Here is a 24,270-nt window from a genome sequence, read left to right as displayed (position 1 = left end):
TTTCATACCTGATGATGATTGCTCGTGTTGCAATCGAAACGTGATAATTTAATTGTTTTATTTTTATTATTTTATTATTTCCCTTCTACGTGACTTTACCGAAAGAACCAAGAATATGAGCCCCACTGTTCGTTTTTTTCTTCAAAGCCGAGGTTTTTAGTGGTTTCTTGTTAATTCACAGCGTTGCCATGGAAACGATATCACTCCGGTCCAGGCGACTTGAGGGCCACGTGACGTCACAATGCCGAGAATATCCGGCGCGATTATGCAATCGGTATGACGTCACGCGCGCGATTTCTTAACGGCCGCGTCATCACGCCGAAGTGACGACGCTGATGAGCGAAGTCACGATCAGTGAAACGAATTATTTGGCGATGCTGCTGCGTTGGCAGTGATGCACAGACACAATGAACGAAGAAAATACGACGTTTCGGATAATGCCCCTTCATTGCTAAAATAGCCACTACCTAAAACATTGGATTTGATATATATTTACTTGAAGGGTCACAGCGATGATGATTATTTGTTAAGCGCGTGACGTCATTTTCAAGCGTGCCAGTGACGTCACGACCCTGCACCACCATTGATCGCGATGACACAAATGACGCAACCCCCCCGTGACGTCACGCGGCAAAGCCAGGTGCAGGAGACGCAGCGCCGGGGCGGGATAGCGCAGGGGGCGAGGAGGTGAAGAGGTGAGGGAGGTGGTGGTGGTGGTGAGGGGAGCGGTGAGGAGGATGTGGTGAAGGGAGAGGTGAGGTGGTGAGGCAAGAGGGAGGCGAAGAGGTGAGGAGTTGGTGAAGAGGTGAGGGAGGTGAGGCAAAGCGGCGAGGGAGCAGAGAGGGAGCAGTGAGGGAGGAGGTGAGTGAGGAGGCGAGGGATGTCGCGAACGGCGCTCGCGCCTCTCCCGCTCCGCCACCTCCGCCTCGCCGCCGCGGTCGCCCTGGCGCTGCACCTCCTCCTCCTCTTCGCGCCACACGCCTCGGCCAAGATCGTGCGCGGCTCCGTGCGCGCGCCCGAGGTGCGCGCACGTGAATCCTGTGTGTCCGACCCCCCCCCCAGACCCACCAGGACCCCCCCCCCAGACTCCCCCCCCCCAGACCCACCAGGACCCCCCCCCAGACCCAGCAGGACCCCCCCTAGACCCCCCCCCCAGACCCACCAGGACCCCCCCCCCCAGACCCCCCCCCCAGACCCACCAGGACCCCCCCCAGACCAAGCAGGACCCCCCCTAGACCCCCCCCAGACCCACCAGGACCCCCCCCCAGACTCCCCCCCCCCAGACCCACCAGGACCCCCCCCCCAGACTCCCCCCCCCCCAGACCCACCAGGACCCCCCCCAGACCCAGCAGGACCCCCCCTAGACCCCCCCCCCAGACCCACCAGGACCCCCCCCCCCAGACCCCCCCCCCAGACCCACCAGGACCCCCCCCAGACCCAGCAGGACCCCCCCTAGACCCCCCCCAGACCCACCAGGACCCCCCCCCCAGACTCCCCCCCCCCAGACCCACCAGGACCCCCCCCAGACCCAGCAGGACCCCCCCTAGACCCCCCCCAGACCCACCAGGACCCCCCCCCCCAGACTCCCCCCCCCCCAGACCCACCAGGACCCCCCAGACCCCCCCCCAGACCCACCAGGACCCCCCCTAGACCCCCCCCAGACCCACCAGGACCCACCCCCAGACCCCCCCCCCCCGCCAGACCCCCCCCCCCCGACCCACCAGGACCCCCCTCCCCAGACCCCCCCCCCCCAGACCACCCCCCCCAGACCCACCAGGACCCCCCCCCCAGACTGACCACGACCCCCCCGTGACTGAAATTTTGTGACACGTGACTGAAATGTTGTTTCTGGAGACTGAGCACGTGACCTGGCACTAATGTGTGTGCGCGCCCTGTGTGTGTGTGCGCACATGGTAATGTGGGGATGCGTGTGAGTCGACAGGTGTTTGTGTTCACGCGTGTATTTGTGTTTATCGGGGTGTGTACACGTGCGTGTGCACACGTGGTGTGTTGACAGGACTGTGTACCTGTGGCTAGGTGCACACACAGGTGCACACACAGGTGCACGCGCGTGTGTCCACTTGGGTGTGCATAGACGTGGGTGCTTTAACCCGGCGATGTACACGTGTGTGCCCATGTATGCCTGTGTGTTTGTGTTTGCCGTGGTTCATACGCTGCGCCTTAAACCCGGCTAAGTTCAGTTTCCACCCACGGCTAACATCAGTGGCGAGTTAAAATTGAACATGCACTGGGCCTCCCCTAGGACATCAGTCTACGCCGAGTACCTTGTGCAGAATGTCAACATCAACACTGGGGAGACGTGTGGCCTGCCGTGGTGCCTTCTGCGGCACCCCAACATGCACTCTGTCGACCTTAACAGGTTTTCGCAAACAGCACTTTCAATGTGGGATGACTTTGTCCACGCGTCCCCCCCCCCCGTGTCCCCCCCGTGTCTAGGACTGGCTCTTCCTCACGCGCTTCTGTTTTCTGACCGACTATGGAAAGATGGAATTCCTCTTCCGATACCCTGAGGTGAGTGGTCTTGGTTGGCCTCGTGTCCACCCCCATGTGTCCACCCCCATGTGTCCACCCCGTGTGTCCACCCCCATGTGTGTCCACCCCCATGTGTGTCCACCCCCATGTGTGTACACCCCCATGTGTGTACACCCCCGTGTGTACACCTGTGTACACCCCCGTGTGTCTACCCTGTGTGTACACCCCCATGTGTGTACACCCTGTGTGTACACCCCTATGTGTTTACCCTGTGTGTACACCCCCATGTGTGTCCACCCCCATGTGTGTACACCCCCGTGTGTACACCTCCTGTGTACACCCCCGTGTGTGTCCACCCCCATGTGTGTACACTCCTGTGTGTACACCTGTGTACACCTGTGTACACCCACCGTGTGTACACCCCCGTGTGTCTACCCTCGTGTGTCCACCCCCGTGTGTGTACACCCCCGTGTGTGTACACCTGTGTACACCTCCTGTGTACACCCCCCGTGTGTACACCCCCATGTGTCCTCGCCGTACCCACCAGGGATAGTGAGTGTAGTGTCCATCTCGAATGTCTGTGGGGAGACGGAGCATCTGATTAATATTAACGAGCGCGAGTGGATCGTGAGAGTCACGAGGGAGCGATGTCCGTGTCACGAATGGAGAGAGCGGTGGTAGAGCGGTTAGCACGCTGCGCGGCGAACCCAAAGATGAGTTTGATTTCCAGTCACAGCCAACATCGTTGACAGATATCTGAACTCACCCCTATGTCCACTCAGCCTAAACATTTGTTTATGCTGCTGTGTGCAATCATCAGCACTGGGGAAACAAAGACGGCTGTGCGTGGTACTGTCCAATACCACACCCTCGTGTGCCGTTACAGCCTTAATAGGTACTCGCTAACAGCACTTGCCCCAAAACACCGTTAAAGGCTACACAGGGAATATTTGTCCTGGTGTGCAGGCGCTATGTTGCCAGAACGTGCTGCTGTACTTTGACGACCCGTCGCAGTGGCCCGCCGTCTACAAGCAGCCCTCGCAGGTGAGTAACCACACAGCTGAACCACAGCCACCAACAGCAGCAGCAGCAGGGCCTGTAGTAAATAACAACAACAAGCTGGCAAGCCAGTCCCTTAACCCAGCCTCTGATATGTTAAGATATGCAGCATCTGGTTTGCACAGGGGAGGGGGGAGGGGTTCAGAGTGGGGGTGGCCACACAGGAGTCACTTGATTTACTGGAGGTTTGAGCTTATTTGGTGGTATAGAGATGTACCTTTGTGTTCTTGCGTGTACCTGCGCGTACCTGTGAGCACCTGCGCGTACCTGTTACAAGACCCGTGCTCGCCTGTGCGTTGTGTGAGCAGAGCTGCCAGCAGAAGGAACAGGTCCTACGGCCAGAAAACAACCAGGTGATCAACCTGACGACAGAGTACACCTGGTCGGGCTGCGAGGTGAGTCCACCTGCTTGTGTTGCTGGGTGTCTCTGTCAGTGCACCGCCGTGTTGTTGCTGTGTTATGTTGATGTGTTATGTTGATGTGTTATGTTGCTGTGTTACTGCTGTGACTGTCACCCACCACTGCCCCGCCGCCTGTCCCCGCTGCCTGTTGCCGCCGCCTGTCGCCCCTCAGGTCGTGGAGGGAATGTTGGAGTGTCGAGGCTCGCGGAGTTTCCGCTCGGTGCGTGAGCGCTGGTGGTACATCGTGCTGAGCAAGTGCGAAGTAAGTCTGGCACACGCATGTAAGTTACACACACGTGTGCACCTCGCGTACACCCACGCGTGTGCGTGTACATCACACACAACACGCTCGTATAACACGCGTACGTACGGTCATCACACCCACCACCTGAACGTTTTACGTGTGTGTGCATGAGCGTGTGTGTGTGGTGTATACGTACATGTATAAGCAGTGTGGGTATATGTGTGGAGTGGTGGCACAGTGATTAGTGCACTGTGTTTCGAACCCGGAGATCCAAGTTCGATTACTGCTCAAGGCCAACATCAGTGATAAATTTTTGAACCGGTTCTGGGCCTCCTCTAGGTCGACTTAGCCTTAAATGAGTACCTGTTAAGACTATAGGGGGCATCTTTGTCTTTGCATGTCCATACATATGCGTGTGTGTGTGGTGGAGAGTGGTGGCGCAGTGGTTAGCATACTGTGCTGCAAACCCGGTGACCCTGATTCAATTCCTGCTCATGGCCAACATCAGTGGCATCTTTGTCTGTTGCTGCCAAGGGTGGGGGTTTGGTCGTGGACTTTGAGCTCACGCTGACCAATGGAGACTCCTTCTGGACTCGGCACTTCTCTGCGGACGAGTTCGGTACGGATCTGGTGAAAGCATGGACACACGCACGCACAGATACACACGCACACATGCACACACATGCACGTACACACACTAACAGCACTTGCCCCAACAGTCTGTTTAGGCTATACGGGGATCTTTGTCCTGTACATGCTTGCACGTGCGTGTGTTTTCAGGAATCCTGCAGGCAGACATCACGTACCTGCTCGTCTTCTCGGCTGTTCTCGCTGTGTCTTGCTACTTTGCGGGTGACGTACACACACCCACGCACACACTCATGTCAGGCAGGAGAAACTCGCCAACCACACACAGATACCACACTCACCGACTCATAGGAGTAACTCAACAACCACACCATCCATACTCACCACACTCACCTTTACACAGGTGACTCACCGATATATTAATAGTGAAAAGTGATTTCCTGCTCAAATTAGCATTGAGGCATAAATTCTCATTTCATGGTTACAGCCCTGTTGAACCAGCGGTGTAAATTACACATTCGTATGGCAGACTTCAGTCATATGTCGACACTATATGAATCTACGTTGTATTGAACAGACTCGCAAAGAGACCCTTGGACTCGCATAGAAACCCATATACTCACACAGACACCAGATCCACATGGAGACCCCACAGGCTCAAGTAGAGACCCACAGATTCACATAGAGACCTATGCCCCCTCAACACAAAGCGCCCAGTGCGTCTGTCCAGCTCCTTGAGACGCAGTCACACTCACCGTCTTACACACGCTTCACACTTCCAAGGGCCTGGACCTGCATGCCTTTCAGTCTCCTTGGCCAACAGCTATTGCCCTCGCCACACTGCCCCGTGCCCCCTATGTGCGCGCACGCGCTGCACCATCACCAGGGTGTCGCTGCCCTCCGGCGTGCAGACGCAGGAGCAGCTTTACTGGACACCTGTGAAAAAGAGCTTTAGAGCTCATTGGATTCCACGAGTAAAAATCAATATTCTGATTGTGATTGTGTGTTGTATTGTATTATCTTCTGGTCTCTGTGATCCCGGTCTCGCAGACTTGCTGAGGAAGCGTCAGCTCTTCCACTCCACATACAAACTGTTCATGGCGGCTGCGGGGATGCAAGGCACGTGCTAGCACGCACGCGTATACATGTATATGTGCGGGTGCCTGGGTGGACGCGGACGCTTGTTTACGTGCAGACGAGTGTACGCGGGCGGGCATGTGGTTGGGTACATTGGTTTGGACGGGCGAGTTAGTGAGCAGGTGAGTGAGTGAGGGAGTGGGTGGGTGAGTGAACAGATAGAGTTAGTGTGCAGTGGGTGGGCAGGTGTAAGCGACTGGTGAGTCTGGGTGGATGAGTGAATGGTCAGTTTGGGTGAGGATGTGGTGGATCGTGATGAATAAGTATTAATGAGTGAGTTAGAGGGGTGGACCGCTGTGTGGGGGGAGTGAGAGGGGGTGAGTGAGTGAATGGACGAGTGAGTGGGTGAATGGACGAGTGAGTGGGTGGGTGAGTGGGTGGGTGAGTGGGTGAATGGACGAGTGAGTGAGTGGGTGGGTGAGCGGGTGAGAGAGCGAGCTACCTGCTCAAATACTCACATTCCCCCCCCCTCCTCATCTCCACAGTGCTGAGCCTCCTACTGATGTGCATCTACTGGGGAGGGTACGCACGCACGGGCAGTGGGAACCAGCCCGTGCGCGTACTGGGTGAGTGGACGCACCAGCACCACACACCGCCTGTGCGAGCCAGAGGGGTGGTCTGTTGTGTGCGTGCGTATGTATGTGTGGCTAAAGCATAGCAAGTTGCCACAGTAGGGGGCACAGGTGGTGCATCAGCCAGTCATCTCAGTCATCCCAGTCAGTCGACCCATGGCACCTGGGTCTGCCCCGTGACCTCCTGCCGGCGGGCGTTCGACACTTCACGTGGCCTCAAGGTGCACATGGCCTGGCACAAGCGTCGTGGTGACGTCACCGCCACTTAGTGGTGAATGGCGGTTGTTGTTGTGTGTGTCTCTGTATTTTATTGATGTGCTATGAAGAAGGGCCATTGAACGGAACATCGTCTGTTATACTTTCTCTTTGTGAGGAGCGGTAGTGTCGCTGTTAGTGCGCTGTACTACGAACCCGGCGACCCGAGTTTGATTCTCCCTCACGAACAACACCGGTGACGATTATCTGAGCCGGATTCCTGGGCCTCCCATAGGTCGAATCAATCTCAATTGTGTACCTGGTGCGATGTGGCGGCGCATGGTGCTGGCCACCCACTCCCTCGTGTCCCACACAGTGCCGGCCTTCATCGGTGCTGCTCGCTCAAAGTACTTGCCCCAACAGTCCGTTAAAGGCTACGGGGGGGGGGCGGGGTGTTTGTGTGCACTGTGCAGGTAAGTTGCTCTTCTCAGCCAGCTTCCTCACCTTCCTGCTCCTGCTCATCCTGCTGGGGAAGGGCTTCACGGTTACGCGGTACGCACGCACGCACGCAAACACAAATGCACACACAAGCATCCACACACACGCACTTACACCCACACACACACTCCGTTTCATTGCACGTGTCAGCATGCGTATGTAAGTGCGTGTAACAGTTTCACTGCGTGTATATGTGTGTGTGTGAATGCACCTTGACCCATGCCCCACCGCTAGCGGTAATCGCGAGTTGCGCCGTGTCGCCCCCGCTGCCCGCCGTGCAGGGGCCGCATCAGCCACGCGGGGGTGGTGAAGCTCACCGTGTACATGACGCTCTACACCACCACCTACGCCAGCCTCTTCATCTACGAGGCAAAGGTGAGCGGAGCGCTCGCCCCGGTGGACGAGTGAGCGGATACTGTGCGGCGTGTTACACGTTGAAATCGCGCATTGGTTGTGGAGTGGTTAGTGCACTGCTCTGCAAACCCAGCAACCCGAGTTCGATTCCCGCTAACAGCACATGTCCGTGACAAATATCTGAACCGGTTCTGGACCTCCCCTAGATCGACTGGGTCTTAAATGAGTCTCGGGTGCGGTTTTAAACAGCATTGGGGGGAGATGGAGGCGGCTGGGCGTGGTGCTGGCCACCTACTCCCTCGTGCGCCATGCGGTTTTTCATAGGTGCTACTCACGAAGAGCTCTTGCCCCAACAGTCTGTTATAGCCTACACGGGGGATGTTTGTCGTTTGCTTTTGTGTGTACTGAGCCTGGCACGAGCGCTGCTGCTGCTGTTGTGTGTGTAGTGGTTTGACCCGGGCCAGGTGCTGTACACCTACGAGTCTCCCGTGGGCTATGGCCTCATGCTGATGCAGCTGACGGCCTACGTGTGGTTCTGCTGCTCCGTGTACCGCACGCTGCAGCGCCACCCCGACAAGCAGCGCTTCTATGTGCGCTTCTTCGTCGCCTACACTTTCTGGTGAGATGCAGAAAGAGAGAGAGACACAGAGAGAGAGATGGCCAGTGCTTTTGGCTCGTTAGAACCGCGTGGCTCATTAAAGTGGTGGCTGTTAACCCCCTCACCCCTTCCCTTGTGGAGGTTTTTCTCGGTGCCGGTCGTGGCTCTAATCGCGAACTTTGTGATGGCGAAGTGGGAGCGCGAGAAGATGGTGAACGACATCCAGCTGGGCATCCACCTCTACGCCCACGCCGTCTTCTTGGTGAGGCAGCGGCGGCGGGCACGCAGATGCGCGCCGTGGTACCATTACGATTATTATGGCATGTGAACTGCGAACCTCGGCAACCACAAGCGGCAAACACGTTACCGCTGTGCGCAGTCATGCAGAACTCCTGTACTCGCTCACTTACCCACTCAGTCTCTCACTCAGCTACTCACCCACTCACCCACTCGCCCACTCACTCGCTCACCCACCCACTCCTACGCGTGTCTCCCCCTTTCCTTCTGCACCGACCGCAGGTGATGACCCGGCCGTCCGCCGCCAATCGGAACTTCCCGTTCCACGTGCGCACCTCCCAGATCGGGGCGCTGGGAGCGGCGCTGCCCGGGGACGAGTGCGCGTTCGCGCAGCACGCCTACGGGCCCGGCGCGCGGGGGGGTGGCGACGCGCGGGGGGGCGACTCGCTACAGCAGCAGCAGCAGCATCACGCCTACAGCAACGGCAACTTCGTGTCCGACTCGGTGGGACCCAACCTCACCGAGCTGTTCTGCGTCTCCGGCTCCAAGGTCCGTCTCACTTTCTCGGTCTTCCTTTGTCTCACTCCATCGCACTCTTGTCTGTATGCGTCTATGTCTACAGCATGTGTGTTTTTGTATGCGCCTGTGCCTGTGTATATGTGAGTGTGTATGTCTCTTTGCTTACGTGTGTCTGTATGTGTGTGTATCTATATGTCTATATATGTCAGTATGTGTGTCTTTGTGTATTTATGTTTTTGTGTTGATATGTCTCTATGTCAATGTCTCTGCATGTATATCTCTTTGTCTCTCTGTGTGCGTCACCATATATATCTCTACGTGAGTGCGTGCAGAGTGGCTCTATGTGTATCTCTGTTTCTGTCTATATCTCTGATGTCTCCGTGTGGCTGTGTGCGTGCAGGGCGCTCTGTTCGCGCCGGGGGGCTCAATGAGCAGCTTCGTGGATCTGGGCTCCCCCGTGGCCGAATCCTCCGATCCCGGGACCCCAAACCCGGACGGGAGCCCCGCGGGGAGGGCCCGGGGCCCCACCAGCCTCCCCGCCTAACCTGGGTGGCAGGGGCCCTCCCCTCGCACGCGTCTCACGGATAACGCGCACGGAACACAGACAACACGGAGATTACGGCGTCGGTCTCTCTTACCGGCCGGATAGAAGGTGCTCCTTTCAGAGCCGGATCACACCGGCGGCGTCACCCGCGGCGTCACCGCCGGAGTTTTTGTGCCAAAACCGCCGGGCCCCGCGGCCCCCGGGGCTGCTCGGGGCCAGGAGGTGGGGGTGTGCGGGGGGCCTGGCTCGGCGGGGGGCTCCGAGGGTTCCACCGCTGGCGTCGCCATGGCAACGCTCTCGACGCGCGATCGTCCGGGATGGCGACGCGGTGGTCGAGCGGTAGCGCAGCGATTTTGCCGCTCGTTGCGGAGGTTAGCGATACCAGCCCCCGTGGCTGCCCCCCCCCCCGGTTAATACTGCGGTGCGTATTGAGCATTAATAATTCTGCGCGCCGTCTGATTTATAGCAGACGCGTTAAAGATCCCGTGGTGTTATTCAAAATAGAGTAGTGTGTGTATGCCAGCGTCATGGTCCAAACTTGATAACATTTAAAAAAATATAAATAACTCGTCAAAGAATTTAAGCCACATAGCGACGTTGCTCCCTACTGTGAAACAACTCCAGGCTGTGTTTTAGAAACACAGCAGCACCTTGCTTGGCGACGATTGCCCTGCTGCACTGCGGGATGGCGCGAACACCAAGTGATGTAGCGTGGGGTCAGGGGTGAAATGTGCAAAGCAAATGTGAATTCCTTTACGAAACAATATCTTGTTGACCTACATATAATACTCAGCCCCATCATTCCTCTGGGGGTCGATACAATGCGCTCCCGGTGGCTGGGATTTTTCGCGATGCTGAGTTCGCCAACCGATTCGCGACCTGCCTCTTCGTGGCGAGTGGCAGCGCCTCTCGTGGTTGCAGGGCTCACGCGAGCAACGTTACGCCCCGCGAGCGGATTCCGATGCACGCACGACGCGGCGCTCGTCGTGGGCTTGCGAGACATTCGCTGCGAGTCAAAATATCCTGTGCGAGTCCACTTGTCCTCATCCTGCCGGTGCTGCTGGTGGCAGTGCTGGGGCGGTGCTGCTGGTGGTATTGGTGCCGGTGGTGCTATATCAGTATTGGCAATGTTGTACTGCTGCTGGTGGTGATACTGATGGTGTTGGTGGTTGTAGTGTTGGTGCTGATGGTTCTCGTGGGGGTGATACTGGTGGCCGTGTTGGTATGGGGAGCGGAAGCGCAGTGGTTAGCGCACTGCGATACGAACCCAGAGATCTGGGTTAGATTCACGCTCAAGAAATATGAACTGGTCCTGGGCCTCCCCTAGGTCAACTCAGCCTTAACGAATACCCTGTATGGTGTGTAAACAGCACTGGGAGACAAAGGCGGCCGAGCGTGGCCACCCACCCCCTTGCGTGCCATGTCGCCCTTCATGTGTGTTCGCTAACAGCACTTGCCCCAACAGTCTGTTATGGGCTACACGGGAGACCGTTGCTTTGGTGGGGGTGGTGACGGTGGTACTGCAGCTGATAGTCGTGTTGGTGGTAGTGCTGCTGATGTTATTGGTGGTGGGGCTGTTGGTGGTGGTGTGAATTGTGGCGCTACTGCGGCCGATTGTTGTTGAGCTCGGCAGTATTTTTTTGCCGGGTCGCTGGTGGCGGTTTGACTGCCGTAAGGTGGCACTTGATTCGCAGCCACAGGTCTAGCGTCGATAGGTATACTGGACGTGGTGTGCCGGGTGAGAACATAGAGCCCTGGCTAATACTAAAATTAATCCCGCATCGGTGCTGGGCTGCTGCTCGCAGAGACGCGAGGAGAGACGTGCTGGTCATTATTCATCCATTTCAATCCCGGATTTGATTTTTTTCCATCTCCTAAATTTTCCATGGAGAACGGCAGCGATTTGTTAAACGCGACGGGTGAGGAGGGTTCAGCGTGTGTGTAGTGTCCACGGTTTGTGTGTGTGGGGGGGTATTTGAGTTTGGATCGTATTCACTGTGTGTGTATGGAATATGTGGGTTTGCATGGCGTGTGTGTATGGTATGCATCGTGTGTGTATGGTATGCATAGTGTGTGTGTATGGAATATGTGGTTTTGCATGGCGCACGTGTGTATGTTATGCATAGTGTGTGTGTATGGAGTATGTGGATTTGCATGGCGTGTGTGTTTAGTATGCATAGTGTGTGTATGGTATGCATAGTGTGTGTATGTTATGCATAGTGTGTGTGTATGGAGTATGTGGGTTTGCATGGCGTGTGTGTTTAGTATGCATAGTGTGTGTATGGTATGCATAGTGTGTGTATGGTATGCATAGTGTGTGTGTATGGAGTATGTGGGTTTGCATGGCGTGTGTGTATGGTATGCATAGTGTGTGTGTATGGAGTATGTGGGTTTGCATGGCGTGTGTGTGTATGGTATTCAGGGCGTGTGTATGGTATGCCCAGGGCTGTGTGTATGGAGCGCACGGCGTGGGTGTGCACACGCGAGGTTCATGTGTGCACAGTGCAGCCGCCGTGTTTGCCTCCCGTCTCCTGCCATCACGCGTGCCCCGATCTCTTTGTCCCGGTTACCCCGGCAACCAGCCAGGCGATCGCCCCGCAGGGTCGGCACACTCCGCCGCAGGGCCGCGGTCACGCCAGCCCTGGCCCCAACCGCCGCCCCAACGCTGCGGTCGCCCTAGAGCATTGCCCCTAATCCCATCTCTCACTCTCGCCCTAATCCAACCATAGCTCAAACTAACCGTAGCTATAACCATAACCCGAGCCCTGACGCTAAATAACCGTAGGCCTTGCCTTAAACCTCGCCCTTGACCTAACTGCCACCACAGAACTAACCGTAAGCCTAACCACAACCTTAGTCCAAATTACGTTCCAAATCTTATCCATAAACCCAACCCCGAAACATCGCCCTCGCCTATTCAGCTGCTGGGCATTGTGCGCTTTAGGATGCGCTTCTGCAGCCGTCTGGAATGCTCTGCCTTCCGATATTAGGATGCTACTGGAGCTATGCACTTTTAAATCGAGATTGAAAACTCATTTTCTTGGGACTGCTTTTTGTGTTTAGTTTGTTGTCGTCCTGCACCTGCGATAAGCACGGTTGGCTACGTACGGTGCGAAAGAAGTTCAACATACAACCTGGCCTAGCTCGAACCCTAGCTCCTGGTATCCCCGTGTCTCCCCATATCCCAGTGCCTCCTTTCCCATTGTGTCCCTGTGTCTCCCACTGTGTCCTGTGTCTCCCTCGTATGGTGTCCCCGTGTATCCCGTGGGGTCCCCCCCCCCATGTCCTGAACCATTGGTGGTGTCCCGGTGTTTCCCTTCCCTACGGGTCCCGTGTCACGTCTGGTGGCCCTCCGGGACCGTTGTTGCTGTGCTGTGTGCTGTCTTCTTCTATATCGGGTGTCAATGCGACCATTCGTGTTTTTTCTACATTCACAGTATTATACAAACATGAGCGTGTCGTGTGCATGCGGTGTCACTCAGTCGGTATTTATTCGCGTTCGCGATCGCAGTATTCAGCAGCGACGTGGAGTCGCTCTGCTCGCTCCCCCCGCTAGCAGTGCTCGGGTTATTATTATATTATTAACCTTTACTGATTTTCCCAGGAAGCCACACTGAGTGGGAAGGACTGGGTTTTTTTCTGGAGGGTTTCTGCATTATATGTATGTTTTTTTTTTAATTATATTAAACATGTGTTCAGCCGACTGATGAGTGTTCATGGGGCTAGCCAACTGGTTTTCCCAGGGATTGCGTCAGCTTCCACCGTGGGACTATATACACAGTATATCCAGTGTATATCATCTATTTATATTCCTTTAGACTCGGACTTTAGTGAGAAGGCCAAAGGCCCATGGAGCTAAACCCTGCCATGCCTCCCATCACGGGCCCTGCTCCACAGGGTCGACACCAGGCAGGCCGCCTCGTGTAGCCAACCAGACCCCAAGCACCACTGGGCCAACGTGGGAGCATCACCACGACCACCACCACCACCACCCGCTCTGTGGATGCGCTCCGGCGACTCGCTGCGACGTCGCCCTTCGTCCACAAGTGCCGCCGCCTGACGGGACTCGGAGACCTCCCTGCCTCCCGCGATGTCGCTTCTGTTGAGGATGTTGAGGCTGTTGATGATGTTGAGGATGTTGATGCTGTCGCTGCTGTCGAGGCTGTTGAGGCTGTTGATGATGTTGAGGCTTCCGCTGCTGTTGAGGCTGTCGCTGCTGTCGAGGCTGTTGAGGATGTCGAGGCTGTTGAGGATGTTGAGGCTGTTGATGATGTTGAGGCTGTTGATGTTGAGGCTGTTGATGTTGAGGCTGTCGCTGCTGTCGAGGCTGTTGAGGATGTTGAGGCTGTTGATGATGTTGAGGCTGTCGCTGCTGTCGAGGCTGTTGAGGATGTTGAGGCTGTTGAGGATGTTGAGGCTGTTGATGATGTTGAGGCTGTTGATGTTGAGGCTGTCGCTGCTGTCGAGGCTGTTGAGGATGTTGAGGCTGTTGAGGATGTTGAGGCTGTTGATGATGTTGAGGCTGTCGCTGCTGTCGAGGCTGTCGCTGCTGTCGAGGCTGTTGATGATGTTGAGGCTGTTGATGATGTTGAGGCTGTTGATGATGTTGAGGCTGTCGCTGCTGTCGAGGCTGTCGCTGCTGTCGAGGCTGTTGATGATGTTGAGGCTGTTGATGATGTTGAGGCTGTTGATGATGTCGAGGCAGCTGCCACAAGACGACAATACTACTACTAATAATGACGGTGATAATGGGAACAATAAGTTCGACAGCTCGGGGTCTCAAGCGCGAGCTGCCCATGCTGGAAACATCACCAGGGATGGTGCCCAGTTATATCGGATATCGAGAAATAAAAAGAGATCTGTCAGTTCTTCACGGGGACATTAAAAGTCCCGTTTGTCACTTGCCTAATCATGAGAATAATCCACCACCACGCAACACACTGGCCTAGCACTGGTGCGACAAGGCCACGGATGAGGCTGTTTGCATGTTTTGCCACAAGCATGTTGTGTGGCCAATGCAAACTCGATGCCTTGCAAGAGACGTGCCTGTTTGGCGTTTGGACATCTTGACACCCGTTTTATCGTTACCGGTAAAAAAGGTCCCATACACATATCCAGTCTGGGTTGCAGCATCGAGTGCTCTCACTATTTAAGTGTCGACCCAACGTTGATAGACGGCCCATTGTCGATCGACCGCTGGATGAAGGCCTCCCCACGCAGCCGTGGTGGTGGTGGTGGCGGTGTGACCACACTGCGATGGAATGTTCGGCGCCAGGCTCCGTGCGCTTCAATCGCAGTGGGGACATCCAAGGTCCCTTGGACGCCACCGCGAGAGTTGGTGACTGCGTCCCGGCGGCGTGCTGCTCCAGCTGAGGGAGGCGGCAAGACCACTCGCCTGGGACGAGGGGCGCCGCGACTGCGGAGTCGTGGCAGGACCCTCCTGGAAATAAATGAAACGGTCACGGCACTCGATGAGGCCTCCCTGGCCAAACTGATTCACTCGCAAATCGGCTGATTTAATTAACGTGCACTGATTCATTCGGATACAAAAAAAAACAGCTGAAACGTTCATAAGTGATTCACTCGCAAATCGGCTGATTTAATTCACGTTCACTTATTCGTTCACATTTAAAACAGCGGAATGATTAATAATGAACTGATTCGCTCAAAAATTAAGTCACTCATTCACTCGCCCACATCAGGTGATTAATTCACAACTCACTCATTCACTCGCGCACACATCAGGCCATTCATTCATAATTAACTCATTCACTCGCGCACACATCAGGCCATTCATTCATAATTAACTCATTCACTCGCGCACACATCAGGCCATTCATTCATAATTAACTCATTCACTCGCGCACACATCAGGCCATTCATAATTAACCCACTCATTCACTCGACCACAGGTGATTAATTCACAACCCACTCATTCACTCGCGCACACATCAGGCCATTCATTCATAATTAACTCATTCACTCGCGCACACATCAGGCCATTCATTCACAACTCACTCATTCACTCGCGCACACATCAGGCCATTCATTCATAATTAACTCACTCATTCACTCGACCACACGTGATTAATTCACAACCCACTCATTCACTGGCGCACACATCAGGCCATTCATTCATAATTAACTCATTCACTCGCGCACACATCAGGCCATTCATTCATAATTAACTCATTCACTCGCGCACACATCAGGCCATTCATGCATAATTAACTCATTCACTCGCGCACACATCAGGCCATTCATTCATAATTAACTCATTCACTCGCGCACACATCAGGTCATTCATTCACAACTCACTCATTCACTCGCGCACACATCAGGCCATTCATTCATAATTAACTCACTCATTCACTCGACCACAGGTGATTCATTCACAACTCACTCATTCACTCGCGCACACATCAGGCCATTCATTCATAACTAACCCACTCATTCACAACCACGCACGGCGGGTGGTCACGTGACGTCCGCGCGCGTCTCCATGGAGACGAGGGACGCCGGGAATCGGGAATCTCGCCACTCCGACCGAGCCCCGCACGAACCTCGCGTGGCGCTGCCCGCCCGGGAGATCGAACCGTGAGTGGCGGGAGGCTGAGAGGCTGAGGGCAGGAGGCTGAGGGCAGGAGGCTGAGAGGGTGAGGGAGGCTGAGAGGGCGGGAGGGTTGAGGCGATCTCGGCGTGAGTTCAATGGAAACCGCGGCGCCTCCCGTGCGAGGTTGCGGGTCAGGGTTCACGAGGGGTCTCCGTGCTGCTCCACGAGTCCCGCTGATTGCTCGAGGAGTTGATTAACGAGGCGGCTACATCGGGTTAATTGGTGGTGGGGGGGGGGATTAACGAGGTGGTGATTAACGAGGCTCGTGGGGAGTTGAGCTGCTGCTGCTGCTGGGACCGCGCTGAGAGAGAGAGCGCCCACACATGCAGATGGGGGCACTGGCGTGGTACAGGCGTGGTGTGTGTGTCTTATACTGCTGCCTGCATGTGTGTGTTGTATCTGTGCGTGTGTGGTGTGTGTGTGTGTTATACTGCTGCCTGCATGTGTGTGTTGTATCTGTGCGTGTGGTGCATGTGTGTGTTGTATCTGTGCGTGTGTGGTGTGTGTGTCTTATACTGCTGCCTGCATGTGTGTGTTGTATATGTGCGTGTGTGTGTTGTATCTGTGCGTGTGGTGCATGTGTGTGTTGTATCTGTGCGTGTGGTGCATGTGTGTGTTGTATCTGTGCGTGTGGTGCATGTGTGTGTTGTATATGTGCGTGTGGTGCATGTGTGTGTTGTATCTGTGCGTGTGGTGCATGTGTGTGTTGTATCTGTGCGTGTGGTGCATGTGTGTGTTGTATCTGTGCGTGTGGTGCATGTGTGTGTTGTATCTGTGCGTGTGGTGCATGTGTGTGTTGTATCTGTGCGTGTGTGGTGTGTGTGTCTTATACTGCTGCCTGCATGTGTGTGTTGTATCTGTGCGTGTGGTGCATGTGTGTGTTGTATCTGTGCGTGTGTGGTGTGTGTGTCTTATACTGCTGCCTGCATGTGTGTGTTGTATCTGTGCGTGTGGTGCATGTGTGTGTTGTATCTGTGCGTGTGGTGCATGTATGTGTTGTATATGTGCGTGTGGTGCATGTGTGTGTTGTATCTGTGCGTGTGGTGCATGTGTGTGTTGTATCTGTGCGTGTGGTGCATGTGTGTGTTGTATCTGTGCGTGTGGTGCATGTGTGTGTTGTATCTGTGCGTGTGTGGTGTGTGTGTGTGTTATACTGCTGCCTGCATGTGTGTGTTGTATATGTGCGTGTGGTGTGTGTGTGTGTTGTATCTGTGCGTGTGGTGTGTGTGTGTGTTGTATCTGTGCGTGTGGTGTGTGTGTGTGTTGTATCTGTGCGTGTGTGGTGTGTGTGTCTTATACTGCTGCCTGCATATGTGTGTTGTATCTGTGCGTGTGGTGTGTGTGTGTGTGTTGTATCTGTGCGTGTGTGGTGTGTGTGTGTTGTATATGTGCGTGTGGTGTGTGGTGTGTGTGTGTTGTATCTGTGGTGTGTGGTGTATCTGTGCGTGTGGTGTGTGTGTGTTGTATATGTGCGTGTGTGGTGTGTGTGTTGTATCTGTGCGTGTGTGGTGTGTGTGTGTTGTATCTGTGCGTGTGTGGTGTTTGTGTGTTGTATCTGTGCGTGTGTGGTGTGTGTTGTATCTGTGCGTGTGTGGTGCGTGTGTGTTGTATCTGTGCGTGTGTGGTGTGTGTGTGTGTTGTATCCCGCTGTGCGCGTGTCCCATTCATCAGAGCAGACACGCACAGAGAAACACGGTGACAGCGGCCATGGTGGACTCGAGCACGGACGAGCAACTCGGTCGCTTCTTGGGCAGAGTGGACGACGTCGGTGAGGCTCTCGCACGCCACGGGTGGGCAGGGCAGGGTATTGCCGTGTGACGCGGGACGAAGGCCCCCTTTCCACTGTCACATCCGAGCCGAGCCAGCGCCTATGACAGCGGTGGTTTTCCACCGGCCAGAACTAAACCTCGGGGCCAAGCAGGGCCAGGGGCAAATGACGTAATCGCTGCGTGTGACGTCGGTCGGTACGCGCTGAGGAAGCGGCGTCTTCGCTCGTTCACTGCGCGTGACTTGGATGGCACGGCACGGTTTCTGCAGTGGAAAAAAACAACATGGCGCCTCCTGAGCCACGATGGCCTGGGTCAGGACAGCTCTGACTCGGTTCAGATGTGCCAGTGGGAAAAGGGGTACCAGCGTGACCTCTGTGCACGTGTCGCCCAGCTGACCTGCTCGCCCGCATGAACTCTCCGGACGAGCAGCTCCGGAGAGCGGCGCTGGCGGAGGCCGACCGCACCATCCAGCAGCTCCATGACGATCAGGAGGAGGTTGACGGTTGCCGGGTACGCCTGGACCGCACAGTCATTTCCGCGGCACCGGCGGCGGCGGCGGGCAGCATGGTGAGGAACGCAGCCTCCACTCTCGCCAGACGTTGCGGAGTTCCATGCGGTCGTCGACCTGAACACGACCACCACCATCATCGTCATCAGGTGTATCCTGATGACGATGATGATCAGGGTCATGATCAACATGAATATTAATTGGCTGAAAACATCTTCATATAGAGGTCCGCAGAGCTTGGGGAACTGCGTGGCTGCTGCATTCCCGCTCGTCTATGGTTCCTCTTCCCCAGAGCGAGGAGCGAACGCTGTGCGGTGGCACGACATTACAATTTGGAATTATATAGTTTTTTGTCATCAATGGTGTCATCATCATCATCAGGGATGTTGCGATGCAATGGGTTCATCGTTTTAAACTTGACTTTCTAACCGTGTAAGTAGGGTTTACTACGAACGTGGTTGTCATTGGTGTTTAATTGCGGTTGCTTAATTGTGGTTGTTTCATTGTGGTTGTTTTCAGGAAGGAAACCCGTGCCCGGAGATGAGCCAAGGTAGCGGTGTGGCCACCACGCATGCACACCACAACATCTCATGCCAACCACACGTAGAGAGTAACTAATTAATTCACGTGAAGCAAGGTCATTGCCTGAAACGTCGACTTAATTTATTTTATTTTAAGGCTCCCCCACACGCACAATGTTCTTTTTGGCGATTGTCTTATGTATGCTTGTGCCACTGCAGCATCAGCAGCACCAAATCCAATTTTTGCTACAGACATCAGCAGATAATTTCTCTGTTCGTTGCATTCTTCTGTCCCTGCTATGCGTCGTGAATCCCCCGTGCAACCTTAAGGGCTCCAGCATTCGCGTTTTACCAACCATCAACCTCCCCTTCGCTGTGTTTATGCTCCCATTGCTTGTTGCCACATCGTCAAGTTTGTTTCTCCCGACTGGCAGAATAGTGCCCACCTGCAGGCTGGTGCTGTGCACACCACGTGCCGCAACAGGGACAGCTGCCACCGGGGGTCCCCTACGCTGGACTGCAGCAGGGCACTGAAATGGTTGAGATGTGATGTGAGGCGGGTAGACTTGCCAAGGCGTTCAAGTGCCCTGTCTATGGCAATCAGCTGAAGCCTCCAGTAAATCACGTGGCTTCTGTGGGACCACCCCGACTCTGAAACCCTCTCCCCGCCCGCCGTGAAAGCAGACTCTGATGCTCCTCTACGTGGCTGGCTCCTGCTCACTCCTTCCTCTCTTCCCTTCCCTCCCATCACCACCACCACCACCATCTCATCCCTGACATCTTCGCCAGATACTTTCTCCCCCTCCTCCCCTTCCCGCACCGACGCTCCTCCTTCCTTGTTCTCCCTGCCACTGCTCATCTTGAGCCGTGCCCTCGTCGTTGTCCGTCTTGGGGACTTCCATCCCGGCATTCCTTTTCCTTTACCGCTCATCTTGCCCGGACTGCCCTTTGCACCACGGACTCCACTCTGCTTCCCGTGGGTGGTGTCGTGTCACTCTCCTCCGTGTCACTCTCACAGACTCCTCCGTGTCACTGTCACACTCTCACAGACGCCTTCGTATCACTGCTGGAGAAGGATGCGCGCGAGAGGGCGGACCGCCGGAGGGAGAACGAACGCCTGGCGTTGGGTACGAGATGCAGACATTGCACATCCCATGGGCCACCACACGGCCATCTGGGAAGTGAATTTGTTCATGCCAGCAGAGTCAAGGCTGGCTTATAACCCACACTGGTGACTTGCCAGATGTCTGTGGGTAAGGAGGCCTCCCTTTCTGTTACCAGCGCCATGCCAAGGAAGCAGAAGAGAGTCGGCCCCCCGTAGCCACCTGGCCACCTCCACATCTGCCTCTGGTGCTCACTGTGGACCCCCCCACCCCCCCTCCCCCCCCGAGGCTGCCCTGTGGGGTCGCGGGTGAAAGGCCCATTCGCTGTTGTTGAAAGGTTCGGGCCCTGGGACTGACTGGTGGGTGGGCCTCAGCCCCATCGGAACGGGGACGCCAAAGTAGCTAGATGTTAACTACCTCGCCTAGTACACGAGAGGTCGTGGGATCGATCCTAACCCTGACGCCTGCTGTGTTTTTGGAGTTTGCATGTCATTCTCTCCCAGTGGCCGCATTGATTTTTCTCCGGGTCCTCCGGGTTTTCCCTCCACATTTAGAATCGACATCACGCCTTCGGAGTATTTGGCTGCTACAAATATCCACGTGATAAGCCACTTCGTTGAGCTATCATTTGTGGCCAGGTCGCTTCTGAAAAATAGCGACATAGCTCAGTGGGCCTTACCTGGTGAAATAAAAAATAGTTTATAGCTTTATAGTTCTGGAATCGTAGCGGCGGCTACCACCGCCCCGCACCGCCGCGTGGCCTCTGTCCCGCGAGTGACGCGGTGGCCGCTCCTCCCCTGCGCGCCAGGCCTCAAGGAGCGTGGTAACAACGCGTTCCGGGAGGGAGACTTCGCCTCGGCGCTGGCGCGCTACTCGGAGGGCCTGGACGCGTGCCGCGATCTGGAGGTGCTCTACACGAACCGCGCACAGGTGTGTTGAAGGAGGGGGCCGATCAAGGGGTTGGGAGGGCAGCTGTGGGAGTGACGTAGCTCGGTTTCGCTAGAATCTGGACATCTGTGAAAAAGAGCCTAATAGCTAGTCTGATAATTACTCCGATTCTGAGAATCGTAGTTTTTCCCATCTCTGATGACCGTTAGAACAGCAAAATAAATCCCGTAGCTCCTGGTTGGCGGCAATGTCGAGCGACGACCACGGTCAGTTCGAATGTGAAAGTGCAGCGCCGAGAAGCGAAGGCGACCGCCGCCGCTGCTGCCGCTGCCGCCACAGCGGCGGCGTGACGGTCGGCAGCCACGCTGGCCCCGCGGTGCCGAGGTCGCCGGTTGGATTCCATCTCCCGTGGCGGCAGCTGAGAAGACGGCGGTGCAAGTCTCTGAAATCAGCCCCCCCCCCCCCCCCACACGCCTCCTTTCCACGCAGCGGTATGAACGTTTAGTTTCACGGCGCGGGTACCCCCGCCTCTTCCTCGAGCTCTGGTGCGCGTGGATCGTCGGGCGCAATCCCACTCCCGAGGGGCTCTCGGCTGGGGAGTGCAGGAGACCGCTCCACCAGCAGCGGCGTGTGGGGGAGGCACTTTAACCTTTGACCACAGAAACGATGGAAAACGTCACCACGCGGTCACCGAGGCCGCCGTTCGGCTTGTACATCCGTAGGCGCTGCTGCTCGCCGACAGCACTTGTCCCAACAGTCCGTTGAAGGCTATGCGGGGTATCTTTGTCTCTGCGTGCGCGTGCACAGACGTTCCTGAAGCTGGGCCGGCCCGCGGAGGCGCTAGCGGACTGCGAGTGGGCGCTGCGGGTAAGCGAGCGAGCCCAACGCACCGCGGTAGCGTGCGACGAGCGGGTGGCGGGTTGAGGCGTGCGGTGCAGTGGCGCCGCTTGACGCGCACAGAGCACGCCGGGCGCCTACCCGCCCCCTAAACGAGACCCCCCCCCCCACCTACTCCCAATCAATGCAGTCCATATCAACATCGCACACTCGAGATCCTCCATGGACTCACCCCAGCCTACTGCTCCCCTCTCATCTCACTCCTCTCCACGCACTGCCCTACCTGTCCCCTCTCATCTCACTCCCCTCCATGCACTCGCCTGCCTCTCCCCTCTCATCGCACTCCCCTTCACGCACTCCCCTGCCTCTCCCCTCTCATCTCACTCCCCTCCACGCACTCCCCTGCCTCTCCCCTCTCATCTCACTCCCCTCCACGCACTCTCCTGCCTCTCCCCTCTCATCTCACTCCCCTCCACGCACTCCCCTGCCTCTCCCCTCTCATCTCACTCCCCTCCACGCACTCTCCTGTCTCTCCCCTCTCATCTCACTCCCCTACCTCTCCCCTCTCATCTCACTCCCCTTCACGCACTCCCCTACCTCTCCCCTCTCATCTCACTCCCCTCCACGCACTCCCCTGCCTCTCCCCTCTCATCTCACTCCCCTCCACGCACTCTCCTGCCTCTCCCCTCTCATCTCACTCCCCTACCTCTCCCCTCTCATCTCACTCCCCTTCACGCACTCCCCTACCTCTCCCCTCTCATCTCACTCCCCTCCACGCACTCTCCTGCCTCTCCCCTCTCATCTCACTCCCCTTCACGCACTCCCCTACCTCTCCCCTCTCATCGCACTCCCCTTCACGCACTCCCTGCCTCTCCCCTCTCATCTCACTCCCCTCCACGCACTCCCCTGCCTCTCCCCTCTCATCTCACTCCCCTCCACGCACTCTCCTGCCTCTCCCCTCTCATCTCACTCCCCTCCACGCACTCCCCTGCCTCTCCCCTCTCATCTCACTCCCCTCCACGCACTCTCCTGCCTCTCCCCTCTCATCTCACTCCCCTACCTCTCCCCTCTCATCTCACCCCCCTTCACGCACTCCCCTACCTCTCCCCTCTCATCTCACTCCCCTCCACGCACTCTCCTGCCTCTCCCCTCTCATCTCTCTCCCCTTCACGCACTTTCCTACCTCTCCCCTCTCATCTCACTCCTCTCCACGCACTCTCCTGCCTCTCCCCTCTCATCTCACTCCCCTTCACGCACTCCCCTACCTCTCCCCTCTGATCTCACTCCCCTCCACGCACTCTCCTGCCTCTCCCCTCTCATCTCACTCCTCTCCACGCACTCCCCTACCTCTCCCCTCTCATCTCACTCCCCTCCACGCACTCTCCTGCCTCTCCCCTCTCATCTCACTCCCCTTCACGCACTCCCCTACCTCTCCCCTCTCATCTCACTCCCCTCCACGCACTCTCCTGCCTCTCCCCTCTCATCTCACTCCTCTCCACGCACTCCCCTACCTCTCCCCTCTCATCTCACTCCCCTCCACGCACTCTCCTGCCTCTCCCCTCTCATCTCACTCCCCTTCACGCACTCCCCTACCTCTCCCCTCTCATCTCACTCCTCTCCACGCACTCCCCTGCCTCTCCCCTCTCATCTGACTCAAGTCTTCGTCGTGTCGCCAGTGTTGTTGATGCAGAGCACCAACTATACTAATATTACATCGAGGTGGTTGAGCCTGTTGATTGCGTCAGGAGTAGCGGATTGGTGAATCATCGCTGTGGTGATGCCTCCTCTTCCGAATGTGTGAATCGTCCACGTTCAACGTCCCATGGTCTATTCTGGGTGGTGACCCGCATTCGCACACCCGACATCTGTATCTGCCATGGTCAGTGAGTTAGTGACGAGGAGAGTGAGTGGGTGTCTAAGTAATTGTGTAAGTGAGCGGTAGTGTAGTGGTTAGCGCGCTGCACTACGAACCTGGCGTCCTGAACCGGTCCTGGGCCTCCCCTAGGTCGACTCAGCCTCAAATGAGTACCTAGTGCAGTGTGTAAACATCGTCCCTGGGGAGACAAAGGCGGCCGGGTGTGGTGTTGGCCACCCACCCCCTCGCGTGCCGTGCCTGCCTTGGTAGGTGCTCGCTAACAGCACTTGCCCCAACAGTCTGTTAAGGCTACACGGGGGATCTTTATCTTTGTTTAAGTGAGTGAGTGAGGAGAGTGAGTGGGTGTGTGTCTAAGTGAGTGTCTAAGCGAGTGTCTAAGTGAGTGAGTGGGTGTGTGTCTAAGTGAGTGAGTGGGTGAGTGTCTGAGTGAGTGGGTGAGTGAGTGGGTGAGTGAGCGTCTGAGTGAGTGTCTAAGTGAGTGTCTGAGTTTCGATTTAAAGCTTTCGTGACTGCAGGGATTCATCGTCTTGGTTCTTTCGGTAAAGTCACATATAAGGGAAGTAAAAATAAAACATAATAAAATAATTCTCACGACGTTTCGGCCACAACGCAAACAGCCGTCCTTAGGTGAAAACCAGGTCTGTCGCCTCGACAGACCTGGTTTTGTGTAAGTGAGTGAGTGTCTAAGTGAGTGTCTGAGCGAGTGAGTGGGTGAG

The 24,270-nt window shown here is 56.1% G+C and overlaps 2 protein-coding genes across 7 annotated transcripts in view; both read left to right on the top strand.

Annotated features, from left to right (window-relative positions):
• The first annotated feature begins 624 nt into the window (after window positions 1–624).
• TMEM145 (transmembrane protein 145) lies at window positions 625–13,563 on the top strand. Of its 2 annotated transcripts, none has more exons than XM_061551081.1 (15): window positions 625–695; window positions 2,458–2,532; window positions 3,460–3,537; window positions 3,861–3,947; window positions 4,126–4,215; window positions 4,732–4,816; window positions 4,978–5,049; window positions 5,836–5,904; window positions 6,408–6,488; window positions 7,163–7,241; window positions 7,469–7,562; window positions 7,988–8,160; window positions 8,281–8,401; window positions 8,659–8,925; window positions 9,296–13,563. In XM_061551081.1, the coding sequence occupies exons 2-15, from the start codon at window positions 2,506–2,508 to the stop codon at window positions 9,437–9,439; spliced, it is 1,467 nt and encodes a 488-aa protein (XP_061407065.1). In that variant the 5' UTR covers window positions 625–695; window positions 2,458–2,505; the 3' UTR covers window positions 9,440–13,563. The 2 variants fall into 2 exon arrangements, with proteins under 2 accessions (XP_061407065.1, XP_061407064.1); XM_061551080.1 differs by lacking the exon at window positions 625–695 and adding an exon at window positions 727–1,021 and having other exon boundaries at window positions 9,296–13,562.
• A 2,360-nt stretch (window positions 13,564–15,923) lies between these two features.
• The window catches only part of TTC12 (tetratricopeptide repeat domain 12), a 187,655-nt gene continuing 179,308 nt past the window's right edge, over window positions 15,924–24,270 (top strand). For 3 of the 5 annotated variants that reach the window (XM_061551075.1, XM_061551074.1, XM_061551079.1), the window contains exons 1-7: window positions 15,939–16,036; window positions 17,729–17,820; window positions 18,213–18,388; window positions 18,849–18,879; window positions 19,900–19,977; window positions 20,762–20,883; window positions 21,649–21,708. In XM_061551075.1, coding sequence (XP_061407059.1) covers window positions 15,942–16,036; window positions 17,729–17,820; window positions 18,213–18,388; window positions 18,849–18,879; window positions 19,900–19,977; window positions 20,762–20,883; window positions 21,649–21,708 — 654 coding nt within the window. In that variant the 5' untranslated portion in view covers window positions 15,939–15,941. Of the gene's footprint in view, window positions 16,037–16,071; window positions 16,096–17,723; window positions 17,821–18,212; window positions 18,389–18,848; window positions 18,880–19,899; window positions 19,978–20,761; window positions 20,884–21,648; window positions 21,709–24,270 lie in introns of those variants that run through there. The other 2 variants (XM_061551076.1, XM_061551078.1) reach the window with 2 other exon arrangements.

Source organism: Lethenteron reissneri, chromosome 13 (assembly GCF_015708825.2).
Source record: "Lethenteron reissneri isolate LAM-NWPU_2019-01 chromosome 13, ASM1570882v1, whole genome shotgun sequence".
Lineage (NCBI taxonomy): Eukaryota > Metazoa > Chordata > Hyperoartia > Petromyzontiformes > Petromyzontidae > Lethenteron > Lethenteron reissneri.
This window is presented reverse-complemented; position numbering and strand designations above follow the sequence as displayed.